Source organism: Mus caroli, unplaced genomic scaffold (genome assembly GCF_978045245.1).
Source record: "Mus caroli unplaced genomic scaffold, Mus_caroli_1 scaffold_9, whole genome shotgun sequence".
Classification (NCBI taxonomy): domain Eukaryota; kingdom Metazoa; phylum Chordata; class Mammalia; order Rodentia; family Muridae; genus Mus; species Mus caroli.
This window is the reverse complement of record NW_028227264.1, coordinates 22,150,707-22,167,763: the sequence shown is the minus strand read 5'-3', so window position 1 is coordinate 22,167,763 and position 17,057 is coordinate 22,150,707. Positions and strand designations below refer to the sequence as shown.

The following is a 17,057-nucleotide window of genomic DNA, read 5'->3' as shown; positions in this document are numbered from 1 at the left end:
ATGACTCCCTCACTCCCAGTAGTGTGCTTCTGTTTCCTGTCACCCAGGCTCTTGGTATATGAGTGGGTCTGTCCCTGTTTGTTTGTTTGTTTGTCTTCTGTCACATTCTCTGAGGCTAACTCCTGGAGATGTTCCACAATACAGAAAAGAACATTTTTGTCTATCTATCTATCTATCTATCTATCTATCTATCTATCTATCTATCTATCTATCTATCTATGAGTACACTGTAGCTGTCCTCAGACACATCAGAAAAGGGAATCAGATCCCGTTACAGTTGGTTGTGAGCCACCATGTGGTTGCTGGGAATGGACCTCAGGACCTCAGGAAGAGCAGTCAGTGCTCTTAACCACTGAGCCATCTCTCCAGCCCAGAACGTGCCTTTTTGAACCAGTTTTTCTGTTCTGTTCTTTTGTGTGTTGAGTACAAACAGTTTTGAAGTAACTGTGCTCAGATAATCATTGCCTGCCCTTAACTGCATAGGCAGTGCTGCTTTTCTGGTTCTCTGATACGGGCAATTTCACTCGCCATGGTTTAATTAGATAGTACTGGCTTGCCAACAACATTGTTTGAGATCTAGGTATCTTAACATTGAAATACATGAAATACTAACTTTGTTGCTAGCCCAGTAGCGGGCAGAGAACTACAGATATGGATCATCAGTAGCTAGTCCTATCATGCATTTCAGATTCTGTCAGTGATTGGTCAAACACCTGTCAGTCAGCATAGACGGCAGCATGTGTTTGTGCTGTTACCTTGGTGACCAGGGTTTTGCCTATGTGACATTTTATAACAGTCAGTTATAGAAAAGGCAGTTGATGGATAAAGCAAGTGCAGAAATGAGCAGAAAAATGATAGTGCCGGGGCTGGAGAGATGGCTTAGTGGTTAAGAGCACTGACTGCTCTTCTGAAGGTCCTGAGTTCAAATCCCAGCAACTACATGGTGGCTCACAACCATCCGTAATGAGATCTGATGCCCTCTTCTGGGGTGTCTGAAGACAGCTACAGTGTACTTACACATAATAAAATAAATCCTTTAAAAAATTATAGTACTGGAATCAAATTCAAACAAATATAGATAGAGTTTTGGAGGGCATAGCTTATGTGATACTGTTGACATTACCACAGTTTGGATGAAGACAGGAAGGTGGAGGAATGGCGTGAAGGCTGCCGCATGGGCTTATATGAGGAGTGTGCCTGTGCCCATAAGAATGGGGAGCCCCAGGAGTGAGGGATCACCGTGGGATAGCAGTGTGCACTTAGGAAGCAAAAGGACTCTTCACAGCACAGAAGCGATCTTTATTTCATATTGTAAGTTATGCAAAGGATGGGCGGGGAGCAGACACACACGTCTGAACTGCTCAGGTGAATTCTACAAAGCAGACTTTAGTTCTCTACTGCTTAGTGTTTGCGCTACAGTGTGTGAAATATAGATGAGTAGTTCTGCCAGCTTATCCTCTATACGGATAGTTTACAGCAAAGGGGATTTTGATGTTTTGAAAAGATGCATGCTCATTCCTTTCTGTGGCATCACATATCTCTGTCACCGTATGAACAGTACCAGAGAATTTCATCAGTACCTTTTCTGATACTTTATTCTGTTCATTTGTCCTCAGGTAGTTGCTATTCATGTTTTCCTCTGATAAGTCTCCATTTTTATGGAGATACTAATAGTTATACCAGGCATATGCAAGACTACATATATACAAATAGAAGATCTACAAGTATATACAAGTATGTTCAATGCCTCAGTGGATACCTGGAACTGGGCTCTATATTTATATCATCTATATATTTATATTTATATCTACCTATGTATCATCTGTATACCAGTCTATCTCTATATCTTATATTTTTTCTCTATTCATCCACCTAATAAAGCCAAACTTAAAAAGTAGACACATATTTACATTAAAACTAATAAAATAACACCAAAACAATAATGAAACAGCCATAACAATATAATGTCATAAAAGTTATGGGAATTTGATTCTTCTCAAAGTATCTACTTGTGCTGTCCTCGTCTTGCTTGTGATGAGATAAAGCAAGGTGGGTAGAGGAGGCTTTGGGTCATGGCCTTAGGCTGCTATCTTGGGTTCCCTGAATGCAAGCACTGCAGTATTATGTCAGGGTATCTGAAAGCCCTGGATCCTCATAAAACTGACAGAGCATACAGCATAGATACATTAAAAAAATGGTGTATGTCTAGAGAGAGACAACACAATGACACATTCTGTGACTACTTAAAACATTGTACGATTTAAAAAATAATTATTTCTGCAATTTTCCTCTTAATATTTTCCGATGAAGGTTGACTGTGGGTAACTCTAATTGGAAAGTGAAGGCACAGATAAAGGGAGACTGCTGTGTCTATGTTTAGTGTTTTTTTGTCTTCACCTTCCCTCCCTCGCACGCTCCAGAGCTTGCTCTTGGAGGTAGCACTTACACTTCCCTTATTCCCAAAACACTTTTGCTTACAGTCCTTTCTCTGTGAATGCTGAAGTGCCCTGTGAGCTGACATTCCAGGGTGCTTTGAAGGAAATGCCAACTTGGAAAAGGTGGGCTCACACAGTGTGTGTGTGTGGGGGATTGCTCTGTGGATTATTTTCCTCCTTTGTCTTCTGACCCTCAAAACTTGTTGTTGACCTTAGGGGTTCCAAGCTCAGTCATTTTAAATATTAAAGGCAGGAATCACGGGGAGGGAGAAGGTGAGAAAACAGAAACCCTGGAAGGATCCTGAGAGATTGGTTCAGTCCAGCTTTCTGCTTTTATAGATGAATAAGCAGATGCTTAGACCTTATGAACTACCCCTTCAGCTCATACTGCCAGCTCATGGCAGTGCTGTGGCCCAGTGGTCATGCCCATGCCCATGCATGGCGCATCTGAGGGTGCTGTTCTGGGTTTAGGTTTGTGAGTTCACGGCTAGCACGTTCCTAGATGGCAGTAAGAAGTGGAGTCTCTTAATAGATTTCCTTCTTTTAAGGATTACAACTTTCTTCTGGCTAATTCCTTTGTGTGAGCCAAGTGTTACATTATCTTTGGATGATTTAGAAAGTTGCTGTCTGACGTTGATCACAATCTCAGAACAGGACTTAAATCACAAGTATGTGGTTTAAAAATGTTCAAAAAGTGAGCCTGTCCTGTGGTCAGCTGCCACATCTGGAAACACAGCAAAGTCAGAGACACGGAAAGGGATGAAGTTGGGGGAATAGGAGGATGTCAAAAGACTCTAACAGTCTTTTTCTCTCCTTACAGGTTTTGTCAGTATGTGTGCTAACAACAATTCTTGGTTGTATATTTGGGTTGAAACCAAGCTGTGCCAAAGAAGGTAATTAATGTTGTGGGGTTCTGTGTGTCTGTGTGCCTGTGGATGCATGTGTGCCTATGTGCATCTCTGAGTGTATGTGTCTCTGTGTGTTTCTCTGTGTTTGTATATGTGTATGATTACATCTATATGTATATGTGCATGTGTGTGTGTGTGTGTGTATTCGGCATTATGATATGATTGAGACAACTGTAATCTTCAAGTCCTGTGCATACTCCACAGATGTTGAAAATTTCATAAGTTTGATGCTGGTTTAAGCACTCTTCCTAAAGTCCTATCTTATTTTGGCCATACAAAGGATTTTTTTGCTTACAAATTTTTATATTAAAATGTGGAGTAGAGTCTGTGACCAAAAACCAACTCTCCACCCCTAAAGAAAAACCACGAAGACATGACCAGAGGTTCTGCCAAAGCCCCAAGGAGTTGGTTGCTAAAGCAGCTCTGGAGGTTACTAGGAGACCAGTTAGCATCCCTAAGTGACAGAGTCTCAAGAGAGTCTTTAGATATTTCTGCCATTGCTAGTTTCAAAGTAGTAACGAACTCATCACACTTCTAATTGTGTTTCCCTAGTATCAAGAGCAGGCTCTATATAACACCAAAAAACACCATATAGATAATGAAAACAAACCACAGGCAATTTCTGTGGTCATTCTTTTGATTCGGTAGTGTCTCCCCCCGTATCCCATATGGTAGGGTTGAATTGCATACATTTTTGTCCTGTTCAACTATCCTGCTATTATAATATTACTCGTCTAAATGTTTAGTGATTGTTTGAAATATGCCAATTTTACCTGTCTGGTTAGGATACCCTAGAGCAGATATACTCAAGCTTAATACAAATGAAAAGGTGGGCTTTTGTGTTACCTAATCTGAGCTCAGGGTAGCGTAGCATGCACTGTTTTAACAGTTGTCAGATGCATATGAAGCAACAGCAGTTACTGTGATTCCACGCTCCGCCCCCTTCTTCAGGTAGGTCTAGGAAAGTCAGTTTCCTCACTTTAGTTTCTCCTTGTAGAATGTCCTGGTTTCCAAGCGACAGATGTGAGTTACACGCCACAGTGGTGGCATCTTGACTCAGGTGTGCCTTAGCTGGTGCACGCGTTGTAATTTTGTGATTGACACCACCTGACTTATTCATCATTTTCAGTAAAAAGTTGCAAAGGCCGCTGCTTTGAAAGGACGTTCAGCAACTGTCGCTGTGATGCTGCCTGTGTCAGCCTTGGGAACTGCTGTCTGGATTTCCAGGAGACCTGTGTGGAACCAAGTAAGTGTGGTGGGAGAAGGGGTGGGGTTACAGGGAGGGGTGGAGTCACGAAAAGGGGTGGAGTCACGGAGGTCAGGAAAAGATCTCCAGGAAGCTGTGCGTCTTTCTGTCTGTGGTTGAATAACTCAATGATTTTTTTCTTTTTAGACGCCATTCATTCATTCATTCATTCATTCATGCATTCGTTCTTCGTTCTTCGTTCGTTCGTTTGTTTATTGAAACAAGGTTTCTCTATGTAACCCTAGTTGTTCTGGAACTTGCTATGTAGACCAGGCTTGACTTTAACTCACAGAGATTCACCTGCCTCTGCCCAGAGTACAGAGCTCAAAGGCATATCTCCAACATACTTAACTTCGTTTTCCCAATTATAGACATTATAATTGGAAAAAAGTTTAAAGACACTTGCAGGGTATTATAATTCTAACACTTCTGGATGTTTTAGCAAAGTGAGATTATGAATTTAAAGAATGCTGCTCTGCTGAGCTTTTATGCTGCAGATATTGCTGACAAAATTATTCATGGCCTGAGGTCGGTATTTCCATCTTGGTCAAGCTTCAAGAATGGCATATATAGCTTGATCATGCTAGCCCTTCTTGTCCTGGGAATACTTTTATTCCTGACCATTGTGATAAAACTTGCCTTTAACAACAGCAATATGTTGGTGGCCAAACTACATGGCTTGAAACTAAAAATGAACCTCCAGAGTTATTAATTTAACAGGCTGGCAGTCAAAGATGCTAAGTCCTGCACAGAGCATAAGACAGAAGTGCATTGCTTTTGATAATGCATATTCCACAACGGGATTCTTGTTAGAACAACCTAAGACAGACACAGTCTTGTTTATGAAATAAAAAAGGGGGATATATTGAGAGGTTTTTGGAGTCACTTGGCAGGAATTTGACACTGGGCCATGACAAGGAAGTAAGCTCAGACAGGAATCTGATTTTTGGGGTAGAACAAAGAAGTAGGCTTCAGGCAAGAATATGACTTTGGGCTAGGACAGGGAAGTAGGCTCAGATATCTTGTTCATCCTGATAAGCCCTTAGATACAGTGATCACGGGAGTGGTCAGGGGACTTTGTTTATTGCCTTGCTTGTTCCTTGATTATCTGTATCTATTGTCTTGCTTGTTCATCAACCTAGAACTGCCCCTATTATATGCATGCAATTAAAAGCATACCATTACATGTAATTACATGCTTGGTATAAAATCAGATTGGGAAAAAAATAAACCTGCCTTAGCCTCAGAACTGGCTGGGGTCATGTTACAGAATAATAAATAAATAAATAAATAAGTAAATAAATAAGTAAATAAATAAATAAAACAATTGAAACTAAAAATTGAGATAGAAGTCAAAGTTTAGGGATTTTTTTTTTTTTTTGGTTTGGCTTCTTTTTGTGTGTGTGTGTTGTTTTTGACACAAGACTCTTGTTCTATAGCCTTGGCTGGCCTCCAAGTTGCCATTCTCCTGCCTCTGCTTGAATAGTAGAATTATAGTTGTTTACTAGCATGCATAGTTCTAGATTTAACTTTGGGAACCCTGAAAATGGCTGCTGGAATGAGCAAGGGTTTTCTTATGTTTGTACAATAATGATGATGTGTCCCAGTTTAAAAACAATGAAATCCCAGGTTTCTAGTGAAATATTACTGGTAGGTGCCTGCATGTTTGCCATCTGTTAGCTCAGAAAGGCTGGGAGGAAGCAGAATCTCAGGGGTCAGTTATAAAATGAGTGATCATCTCTTATCCTCTTGTCCAAAATGGTGTCGACTTTACAGATGTGTTGAACTTGAATCATAAGTATCTGTTTGTCTGTTTGATGCTGGTTTCTAGCACATATATGGACTTGCAACAAATTCAGGTGCGGTGAGAAGAGGCTGTCCAGGTTCGTGTGCTCCTGTGCAGATGACTGCAAAACCCACAATGACTGTTGCATCAACTACAGTTCTGTGTGCCAAGGTCAGTTTCCCTACCCTGGGCCCTCCTGGAGCCTGGGCATCTGCCTTGGGGAGGTTTTGCATCGGCACTGTCTCTTCTCAGAGCAGCTGTGTTCACTGTCATCACAGTAGCAGATATGTTAGTGGGCCAGTTATGGAATGGCTTTGATGTATACGTGGACCAAGGACGCGTGATGTCATCCAGCTAAATGATAGTCACTACGTGGCTGACCTTATTTTACCTGAAGCCAATTTTCTATTATTTTTTTCCCTACCATCCTCCTTATGCCATTTAGACGGTGTCTGCATACTTACTACTGTATTTGAGTAAGGATCCTGTCCCAGTTTTGGCCAAGGCTTTCTTGTAATGAAGGAGCACTTTCTTGGCCATGGAGCACCAGAGCTGGTTAAATGAGACCAGGCACACTCAGGATGGAATGGCTGCAGATGGGAAATTGCTTTGAAGGATGCTAACAGTGTTCGAATGTTTTGCTCGAGAATTAGAAGGTGTCTTGAAATCTGTAACAGAGCCTGAGTCTAAATGTGAGGGAACACAGAATAGTTCTCCCTGTATTTCACAGAGACAAGTTGTATAACCTGTGAGGATACTTCAGTCCGCCAGTGTTAACTCCTTTTCATATTAAGTTGCTTAGTGTTTGCACATAGCCTGTGCATTTCTTCACACGTACCTTAAATGCTCTGCAGTTACTCACAGTACCCATGGAATACAGAAGCTATGTAAATAATTGCTATGCAATACCACTTAGGAAATTAAAGTTTAATATTCAATACTGATGCGACTCAAAAAAAAAAATATTTTCAATGTACAGTTGGTTGAATCTGTGGGTGAAGAGTATCTAGAGGTGGGGGATGAGGAGTGTATTTTCATCTTACAGTTCTGTATTTTGTTTTCTCCTGTTGACTCTTATTTTGAGACAGAACAGCTCTCTATATTCATGGTATTTGTTTACTGTCAGTGCCTCGTGATGTTTTTGTTTTGCTTTGGGGATCTGTGTTGCTGTGTCTGAAAAACACTGCATTCCTGCCATTCTCAAATGCGCTCACTTTATTTTATTTTTATTTTTGAAACGATTCCAGATAAGAAGAGTTGGGTAGAAGAGACGTGTGAAAGCATCGATACCGCGGAGTGTCCAGCAGAGTAAGCTCCCGGCGCGACACAGGCATACTTTTCCCTTTTTCAGAAGGGTTTTTTTTTTTTCCTTTCTCTTTCTAAATTAAGATTAAAAATAGTAATAAATCATTGGTTAATTAAACATTTGCTTTCACCAGACTGTGTTTGCTGCTGGTTCTCCAGAGGACTGTGGTATGACCCTTTCTCTGGAAGCTAGTAGAAAGAAACACCATGAGTAATAGCGGCTGTTATCAGTGAGTGTGGTGGTGTGTCTGTAGCCTTCTACGGAAGAAAGCATCTTGGCTCTAGTATGGAGTTTTTGGTGTTGAACTTGTAGCAAATTGCAGTTCTTTAAATTTTTTTTCAATTGTATGCACTTTTAGCATAAATAACACCTCTGTGAGAAAAAGTTACAGGATTTTTTTTTTTTTTCAAGACAGGGTTTCTCTGTATAGCCCTGACTGTCCTGGAACTCACTCTGTAGACCAGGCTGGCCTCAAACTCAGAAATCCACCTACCTCCCAAGTGCTAGGATTAAAGGCATGCGCCACCACTGCCCGGCTACATGAGTTTTGTAATTCATCTGTGCTCTTTTTTGAATTATTCATGTCAAAAACCATTTTATTTTATTTTATTTTATTTTATTTTATTTTATTTTATTTTATTTTATTTTATTTTGAGACAGGCTTTCTCTGTGTAGCCCTTGCTGTCCTGGAACTCCCTCTATAGGCCAGGCTGGCCTAGAACTCAGAGATCTACCTGCCTCTGCCTTTGTAGTGCTGGGATTAAAGGCATGTACCACTACCATGTGGCAGAAATACATTTTTTTTTACCAGTTTAAAAGTTTTTTAGACTTTACTTTAAACCTGTATTTTTATCTTATTTTGTTCATGTATGTATTTATTTTGTCATACAACATTTTTTGTTGTTGTTTGAAACAGAAGTAATGACAACTAAAACTAAACCTAAACTAAATAATTTCACCAGAAGAGGGCTTTTAGGGGGGAGGGTCCTCTCTAAACTGCTTTTTAAAATGCCAAGATATACTAAAAATTTAGACTTGCTCAACTTTTCTTTCTAAATGTTAATTATTGCTTTAAAGTATAACGTAAGATCTTTTTTGTTGGTTTTTTTTTTTTCTTGGTTTGTTTGTTTTTTCGAGACAGGGTTTCTCTGTGTAGCCCTGGCTGTCCTGGAACTCACTTTGTAGACCAGGCTGGCCTCAAACTCAGAAATCCACCCGCCTCTGCCTCCCGAGTGCTGGGATTAAAGGCATGTGCCACCACGCCTGGCATAACGTAAGATCTTTACTGGAAAATAGAACTCCTGGCATAATTCAGAGCATTTTATTCTGAGAAATTACATTACCTGATATTTCAGTGACCTGGGTTTTATGGCTTTTGTTGATTGACATAGTTTTGTGCAGTGACTGAGACTATACACATTTGATTACACTCACCCAGGAGGGCCAGGTTATCAAGAGTAGTTACTGAGAATTGTAGAACAAAGTTCTTCCTTGGGTGTGGTTGCTTTTGGTTAAAATGGGAGGGCGTGAGAAGATGTGAGAGGGAAAGCTCATTCACCCTCAGATTTTAAGGTTCTGAGAAACTGTGGGCAAGATGATCACTGTTGTTTTGCTATAAGTAATGCGACTTTTCTACCATCCATTAGTGAAAGTGTCTGGATGCAATTTCTGAGCCATGGCTGTTTGTTTGTTTGTTATGTTTTGATCCATGGCTAGCTATTCTCTTTTGCCAAGTGTACCTGATAACAGTGTTTTATGCCCTCTTGGGCTTTCTGTGGCACACACCTCTGTGTCTTTCTGTGAACTCATGTTTCAACATTTCCAGTCACTTCATTGTTTAAATATATGAACACTGTGTCTTTCAGGCTTCTGCACCACATACTTATCTCTTCAAAATATACTGAACTTAAGTATTAAATATGGCCAGGGATGCAGCTGATGGGCAGAGCGTATGCCTAGCATTAGTGGGGACAGACCTGGACTTGATCCTCAGCGTATAAAAAGAAAGCAACAAAGCCTAATTATAGCATATGTTTTATGCCTAATGAGGCACCATCTACTGAAGGAGAGACAGAGATTTGTTCAGAAAAAGAATTAATGGGGAAGATGTAGTTTGCTTGTCAAATTTAGTTTCTTAGAAAGTTTGAAAATCTTATAATATGACAATATCATTTGACCAAACTTTTGTAATGCCAGAAACTATGATTGAAGTTTCTATGTTGTAGCTCAAAACAGTCTGGATCCTTATAAATATTATTGGTGATACATGCATGTGAATAACTTTTTGATAAAATATGTATACAAATATAAATGCATGAAGGATGTTCTCTTATGTTCTTGCTGACTTTTCAGATAATTTCAGTTGCATGCTGACCTCATTGAGAAACCTTCAACGAGGGTGGAGCCAGGGAGAGGGTGGGGCCAGGGAGAGGGTGGAGCCATGGGGAGGGTGGAGCCAGGTAGAGGGTGGAGCCAGGGAAAGGGCATCCTCATTGGCTGTGTCTTCATTTTGTCTCTTTACACAGTTTTCTTTTACTCTTTACCAGGTTTGAATCACCCCCTACTCTCTTGTTTTCTTTGGATGGATTCAGAGCTGAGTATTTGCACACCTGGGGTGGACTTCTTCCTGTCATTAGCAAGCTGAGTGAGTAACTTTAGAGTTGAGTACTGAAGGGTCACGACTTCGGAGATGGATGAGGGAGGGGGGATGTTTTTGGAAAAGTACTGTGAAGCGTCTCACTGTTTTACCAAACTTCTCCATTGCAAAGCGGTGAACTTTCAAGACCACTAGTGTTGATATTGTAGATCTTGGAAACCGCTCCAAAAATACTTCTAGCTTAATTGGTTGTCCTAGTATCTTAACCCTTGACCATGACTACTCATATTTATTATTCTTGAGAATTTTGGGAAAATACTTACTCGTTTCCTTAGTTTTCAAGTTAAAATAGTACTGCAAAATATGAAAAATTTTGGAAACAATAGTATACAACTCATGTAGACTACTAGCTTCTGTCATCATCTGGGTAAAACTGAATAGCCATTCAATTTTGTGTTTTAGTTTTTGAGATGTCTTGTGTAACCTAGGCTAGCCTTAGACTTGCTGTGTAGTTAAAGATAGCCATGAATTCCTGATCTTCCTGGTCTTTCTTTCCAGGTTCCAGGTTCCAGGCATGCCCACCTTCAACTTCTTTATCTTAACTAAAGCTCCCGTTGAATGACTATTCTCCAAATTACTGATGAGATATGATAGTATTTTCTTAATGTCTTAGCTAAGCTTTAGTCCTAACTTTAGTGAGTTAGCACCATCACTGGAAGTGGGAGGAGCATGGTTGGATGTGACCACTGTTAGCCTTTGCTAGTTGTTAGTGTTAATAGTTGCTATCTTGTTCTATGTGCCTGAAATAGAAGTAGATAAGCAGTTCTTGTAGTGTTCTTCTGGAATTCTAAACTATCTCCTAGACAAATACATTCTGCTGTTTTAAACCTTGAAATTACTCTCAGTAAATGCATATGTCAATCATTATGTTATGGTAACTTAAAATTTTCAGTTTTTAATGCCTGCCTGGAAGATAATCTTTTCAGTCGTCACTTGGCATAAATCAAGCCTGTGGACTTGGAAGTTGTTAGCCAGCCCACTGTCCCTTCCTGAGACTTGTCTATGTGGTACCTAACATGGTTCCTAAATTCAAAGTGAAGGAGCTGTTGTCACCCATATGTGATATTTAAGCCAAGTCAAGGCTTAGCTAACTTAAGCTACAGCACTGGGTAACCGGGAGTGTTGGGCTTGTGGCTGGTGACGCAGAGCCCTTAGGAAGGTCACACATATGCAGACACAAATCAATCTGAGGATCTTTTTCAGATAACGCAATTCAAGTGCTGGGGTCAACAATTATATGTTCCTCTCCTAAGAGTAGACAGTGCAGAAGAGTGAGACACGGGGCTAGAAGGTCAGCAACAGCTGACTCCTCCATTCCCTTTGATATATTTTTTGTTTTTAAAGTAACTAAGAAGTTCATCCATGGGTGGCTGATTTGTGTTTTATAGCCAGGGACAATGTCACCTTAACTACTGCATCTTATTAGTCTAGATTAAGCTGAGAGTGCAACTACTTTTCCTTATACTTACTGTTATTTAGCTATTTGAGCACTAAGTATCAGGCTCTCCCAAGCATTGTGTCACTACTTCTGTCCATCTATTCAGGCTACTGATGATTATAGGATAACTGCCTACTTGGCTTAATCACTTTGCTTATTGCTTTTCTAATGAAGACTATAAGGTCTGGAGTTGAGGCTCAGGTGGTAAAGTGCTAGCCCAGCATGCATGAAGACCCAGGTTCAGTCCCCAGTACTGTATAAACCACTCATAATGGTGGATAGCTGTAATCCTAGCACTGGGAAGGTGGGGGCAGGAAGCTCAAAGTCTAGTTTCTCCCTTACTGTACAGCAAACTTGATGCCAGCTTGGGTTACATGGGAAGGGAGAGAAAGAGAGAGAAATAAATAAAACTTTTTTTTTCATTGTTAACACTAAATTTGTAGCACTTGTGTTACTGTTGACTTGTTCTGAATTTTGATCTGGCTGTTTGATCTGCATCCTGGGATAATTACTTAATGTGATATGCCTAATAGCAGTGTCTGTTGTTGTTTTGTTTTCTGTCTAGAAAACTGTGGAACATACACTAAAAACATGAGGCCTATGTATCCTACCAAGACCTTTCCCAATCATTACAGCATCGTCACAGTAAGTAGGCACCCAGGCATGCTCTGTGTTTGGACCAGGAAGATGTAGTTGAAGCGCTGTTCAAGGGCATAATTCAACTTCAGATGAGCATGAGGTAATTTGTTTTGGAATTCAAGCTATAATCTGCCATTGGTCTCTCCTTAGGGACTTTATCCGGAATCCCATGGCATAATTGACAACAAGATGTATGATCCCAAAATGAATGCTTCTTTCTCACTTAAAAGTAAAGAGAAATTCAACCCTTTGTGGTACAAAGGACAGCCGGTAAGCTACTTCTTGTGGCTATTAAAATAGTTTGTTATCCATACTTATTTTAATCAGAGAAAAATAAACTGATTCTGTAGGAATTTTGGCAAACGGTTTAATCTCCCGTGTGTAGTGCAGGCGACTGTTGACCGTCTCATATGAATGTGTGACTACGCAGTTTACTCTAGAGACAGATTTGGGTTGTACCAAGGCTCTTTTTTCCTCAGCCTGAGCCTTTTCTCCTGAAGTTCTAGTTGTTTGGCACGATCGTTTTTATTTCTTATTATTTACCTTTATATGCTTCTGGTGCATACTGTTATAATTTGATGTGGGTGCATGCTGCATAGTTATCACATTACTGTGCTTTATATTTTCATCTTAGATATTTAATTTTTAAAAACAATATGAAAAAAATAAAAATAATATGAAGTAATACTAAGGGGATTTAAATGTTAACTACCATGGTCTGATAGCATACCTCATATACAGGGTTATGGTAGCCTAACTGCTGGACCTTGAAATTCCTGTCACTGAAGACGAATGCGTTGGTATTGTTCTCTGTCTCCTTCGAGGTTAATATCGTTACCATCTCACTCCCTTCGTGTGTCTTTGCCAGATTTGGGTGACCGCTAATCATCAGGAGGTCAAGTCCGGCACATACTTTTGGCCAGGATCAGATGTGGAGATTGACGGGATTCTACCAGATATCTACAAAGTGTATAATGGGTATGCAGTCGCTGCACTTTCCCTAGGCCTTGTAACATAGGACAACTTTCATTTCTCTTTACTTTTCTTTTTATTCAGTCCTGAACTCCAACACTTGAATGACGCTCTGAATTAAAGATCTTCTTTGCAGAGTCTTAGATGGTGCTGAATAGAAAGTAAAATCAGACAGACAGTTTATAGAATCATTTACAAATTGTGTTGTGATCTTTGGGCAGTTTTTTTAAATAAGGTAATACTAGGCATGTTGGTGCAGGACTGTAATTCATGTAGCAAGGCACTGAGGCAGCAGGATGGTTGTGAGTTTCAGGCAAGCCTAGGCGGTAGAGTGGGATCAAGGCCCGTTTATGTGAATGGAAGGCCATCCAGAGTTTCATAATCAGACTCTGTTTCAAATGAGACAAATGAAAAATAGCAAAGAAGGAAGGAAAGAAGAAGAGAGGGAGGGAACAAGGGGGAGAGAGAGAGACAAAGACAGAGAGAGACAGAGATCACAGTGGACACAGAGTTCTGAGCATAGAGGTGCTATGTATTTGAACTCTAGAAAGTAAAAGAAAAAGAGAAGGAAAGGAGAGTTGCATTAAAGAATTCATAACCAGGAGCTCTGGCATGGTGGATACAGCATAAAGAATACGTAGGTGGGAACATGCCATGGTGGAGTCCGGAACATTGTTTAAATGAAGATAGTTGTGTCTCTGTATTTCCATTTCTAAATTACTTTAATAGATTTACTCTCTAACATAAGGGCCTATTAGGATAGTCTCTCTGATTGATTTTCAAAATCATACAGACATTTTAGGGAGGGATCTTTTTTTTTATTGGATATTTTCATTATTTATATTTCAAATGTTGTCCCCTTTCCTGGGTCCCCCTCCGAAGAACACCCTCCCCCTACCCCCTCCTGCCTCCCCCTGCTCACCAACCTACCCACTCCCCGCTTTCTGGCCATGGCATTCCCCTATACTGGAGCATACAGCCTTCATAGGACAAAGGGCCTCTCCTCTCATTGATGTCTGACTAGGCCATCCTCTGCTGCATATGCAGCTGGAGTCATGAGTCCCACCATGTGTGCTCTTTGGTTGGTGGTTTAGTCCCTGGGAGCTCTGGGAATACTGGCTAGTTCATATTATTGTTCCTCCTATGGGTCTGGCAAACCCATTCAGCTCCTTGGGTCCTTTCTCTAGCTCCTTCATTGGGGATCCTATGCTCAGTTCAATGGATGGCTGTGAGCATCCACCTCTGTGTTTGTGAGGCACTGGCAGAGCCTCTCAGGAGAGAGCTATGTCAGGCTCCTGTCAGCAAGTACTTGTTGGCAGCCACAACAGTGTTTGAGTTTGGTGATTGTATATGGGATGGATCCCCAGGTGAGTCAGTCTCTAGATGGTCATTTCTTCAGTCTCTACTCCATACTTTGTCTCTGTAACTCCTTCCATGGGTGCATTGTTTCCTATCCTAAGATGGATAGAAGTATCCACACTTGGTCTTCCTTCTTGAGTTTCATGTGGTTTGTGAATTATATCTTGGGTATTCCGAGCTTCTGGGTTTCTGGGCTAATATCCACTTATCAGCGAGTGCATATCATGTGTGTTCTTTTGTGACTGGGTTACCTCACTCAGGATGATATCTTCCAGATCCATCCATTTGCCTAAGAATTTCATGAATTCATTGTTTTTTAATAGCTGAGTAGTACTCCATTGTGTAAATGTACCACATTTTCTGTATCCATTCCTCTGTTGAGGGACATGTGGGTTCTTTCCAGCTTCTGGATATTATAAATAAGGCTGCTATGAACATAGTGGAACATGTGTCCTTATTACATGTTGGAGCATCTTCTGGGTATATGCCCACAAGTGGTATTGCTGGTACTACTATGTCCACTTTTCTGAGGAACCGCCAGACTGATTTCCAGAGTGGTTGTATAAGCTTGCAATCCTACCAACAATGGAGGAGTGTTCCTCTTTCTCCACATCCTCGCCAGCATCTGCTGTCATATGAGTTTTTTATCTTAGCCATTCTGACTGGTATGAGGTGGAATCTCAGGGTTGTTTTGATTTGCATTTTCCTGATGATTAAGGATGCTGAACATTTTTTTAGGTGCTTCCCAGTTTTTTTTTTTTTTTTTTTTTTTTTTTTGGTATTCCTCAGTTGAAAATTCTTTGTTTAGCTCTGTACCCTGTTTTTAATAGGGTTATTTACTTCTCTGGAGTCTAACTTCTTGAGTACTTTGTATATATTGGATATTAGCCCTCTATTGGATGTAGGATTGGTGAAGATCTTTTCCCAATCTGTTGGTGGCCTTTTTGTCCTATTGACAGTGTCCTTTGCCTTACAGAAGCTTTGTAATTTTATGAGGTCCCATTTGTCAATTCTTGATCTTGCATCGCAAGCCATTGCTGTTCTGTTCAGGAATTTTTCCCCTGTGCCCATATCTTCGAGGCTTTCCCCCACTTTCTCTTCTATAAGCTTCAGTGCCTCTGGTTTGTTGTGGAGATCCTTGATCCACTTACACTTGAGCTTTGTACAAAGAGATAAGAATGGATCAATTTACATTCTTCTATATGCTGACCCCCAGTTGAGCCAGCACCATTTGTTGAAAATGCTGTCTTTTTTTCCACTGGATGGTTTTAGCTTCTTTGTCAAAGATCAAGTGACCATAGATGTGTGGGTTCATTTCTGGGTCTTCAGTTCTATTCCATTGATCTACCTGCCTGTCACTGTACCAGTAATCTCAGAAGATGGAAAGATCTCCCATGTTTATGGATTGGCAGGATTAATATACTAAAAATGGCCATCTTGCCAAAAGCTATCTACCTATTCAGTGCAATCCCCATCAAAAATTCAACTCAATTCTTCATAGATTTAGAAAGAGCAATTTCCAAATTCATCTGGAATAACAAAAAACATGGGATAGTGAAAACTATTCTCAACAATAAAAGAACCTCTGGTGGAATCACCATCCTTGACTCCAAGCTGTACTACAGAGCAATTGTGATTAAAAACTGCATGGTATTGGTATAGAAACAGGTAGGGAGGGCTTTTTTTTCATTGATTTTAGCAAAACTACCAAAGTAGTTTCATTTATACTTTTAAAATTTATGATTAAAAGCCGTATGATATACCTTACTTGAGAATGTCAAAAATGGTCACAAATCTTTCCTTGGTCAACTCATGGTACTGTGTGTTCTGTGTGGCTCACTCATGGAAGGAGAGTGAGTGGTCTGCTCCTGTCTCCACTGTTTGCCATGGTTTTTATATCAGAGATGGAGTGGTCTGTGAGGTCTGAGTGACCTCACTAGCCTAGGTGAACCTACAGGTTAGTGAGGGGCAGCCTAGATTTCCTAGATCGAGTAAAGGGCAGAGCTGATGGCGTGTGAGGGGAGCAGGCTTTGGAAGGACCATGTTAACAGAACCCAGTGACCAGAGGAGGCCGAACTCATTTCACTGAAGGAAAGTTGCCTGGAGAACTGTAGTCTGTTCTCACTGTGTCTGCTTCCCAGTCACCAGTGAACAAGTTCTTCTGAAACAAACAAATGAAAAATAGCAGGGAAGGAAGGAAGGAAGGAAGGAAGGAAGGAAGGAAGGAAGGAAGGAAAGAAGGAAGGAAGGAAGGAAAGAAGGAAAGAAGGAAGGAAGGAAGGGAAGAAGGAAGGAAGGAAGGGAAGGAGGGA

At 40.5% G+C, this 17,057-nt stretch overlaps 1 protein-coding gene across 2 annotated transcripts in view; it reads left to right on the top strand.

Moving 5' to 3' along the window:
• The window catches only part of Enpp1 (ectonucleotide pyrophosphatase/phosphodiesterase 1), a 67,662-nt gene that overhangs the window by 24,024 nt on the left and 26,581 nt on the right, over positions 1-17,057 (top strand). For both annotated transcript variants that reach the window (XM_021174644.3, XM_021174645.3), the window contains exons 2-9: positions 3,256-3,328; positions 4,473-4,589; positions 6,421-6,546; positions 7,623-7,683; positions 10,228-10,325; positions 12,341-12,420; positions 12,565-12,684; positions 13,283-13,392. In XM_021174644.3, the coding sequence (XP_021030303.1) occupies positions 3,256-3,328; positions 4,473-4,589; positions 6,421-6,546; positions 7,623-7,683; positions 10,228-10,325; positions 12,341-12,420; positions 12,565-12,684; positions 13,283-13,392 (785 nt within the window). The remainder of the gene's footprint in view (positions 1-3,255; positions 3,329-4,472; positions 4,590-6,420; positions 6,547-7,622; positions 7,684-10,227; positions 10,326-12,340; positions 12,421-12,564; positions 12,685-13,282; positions 13,393-17,057) is intronic.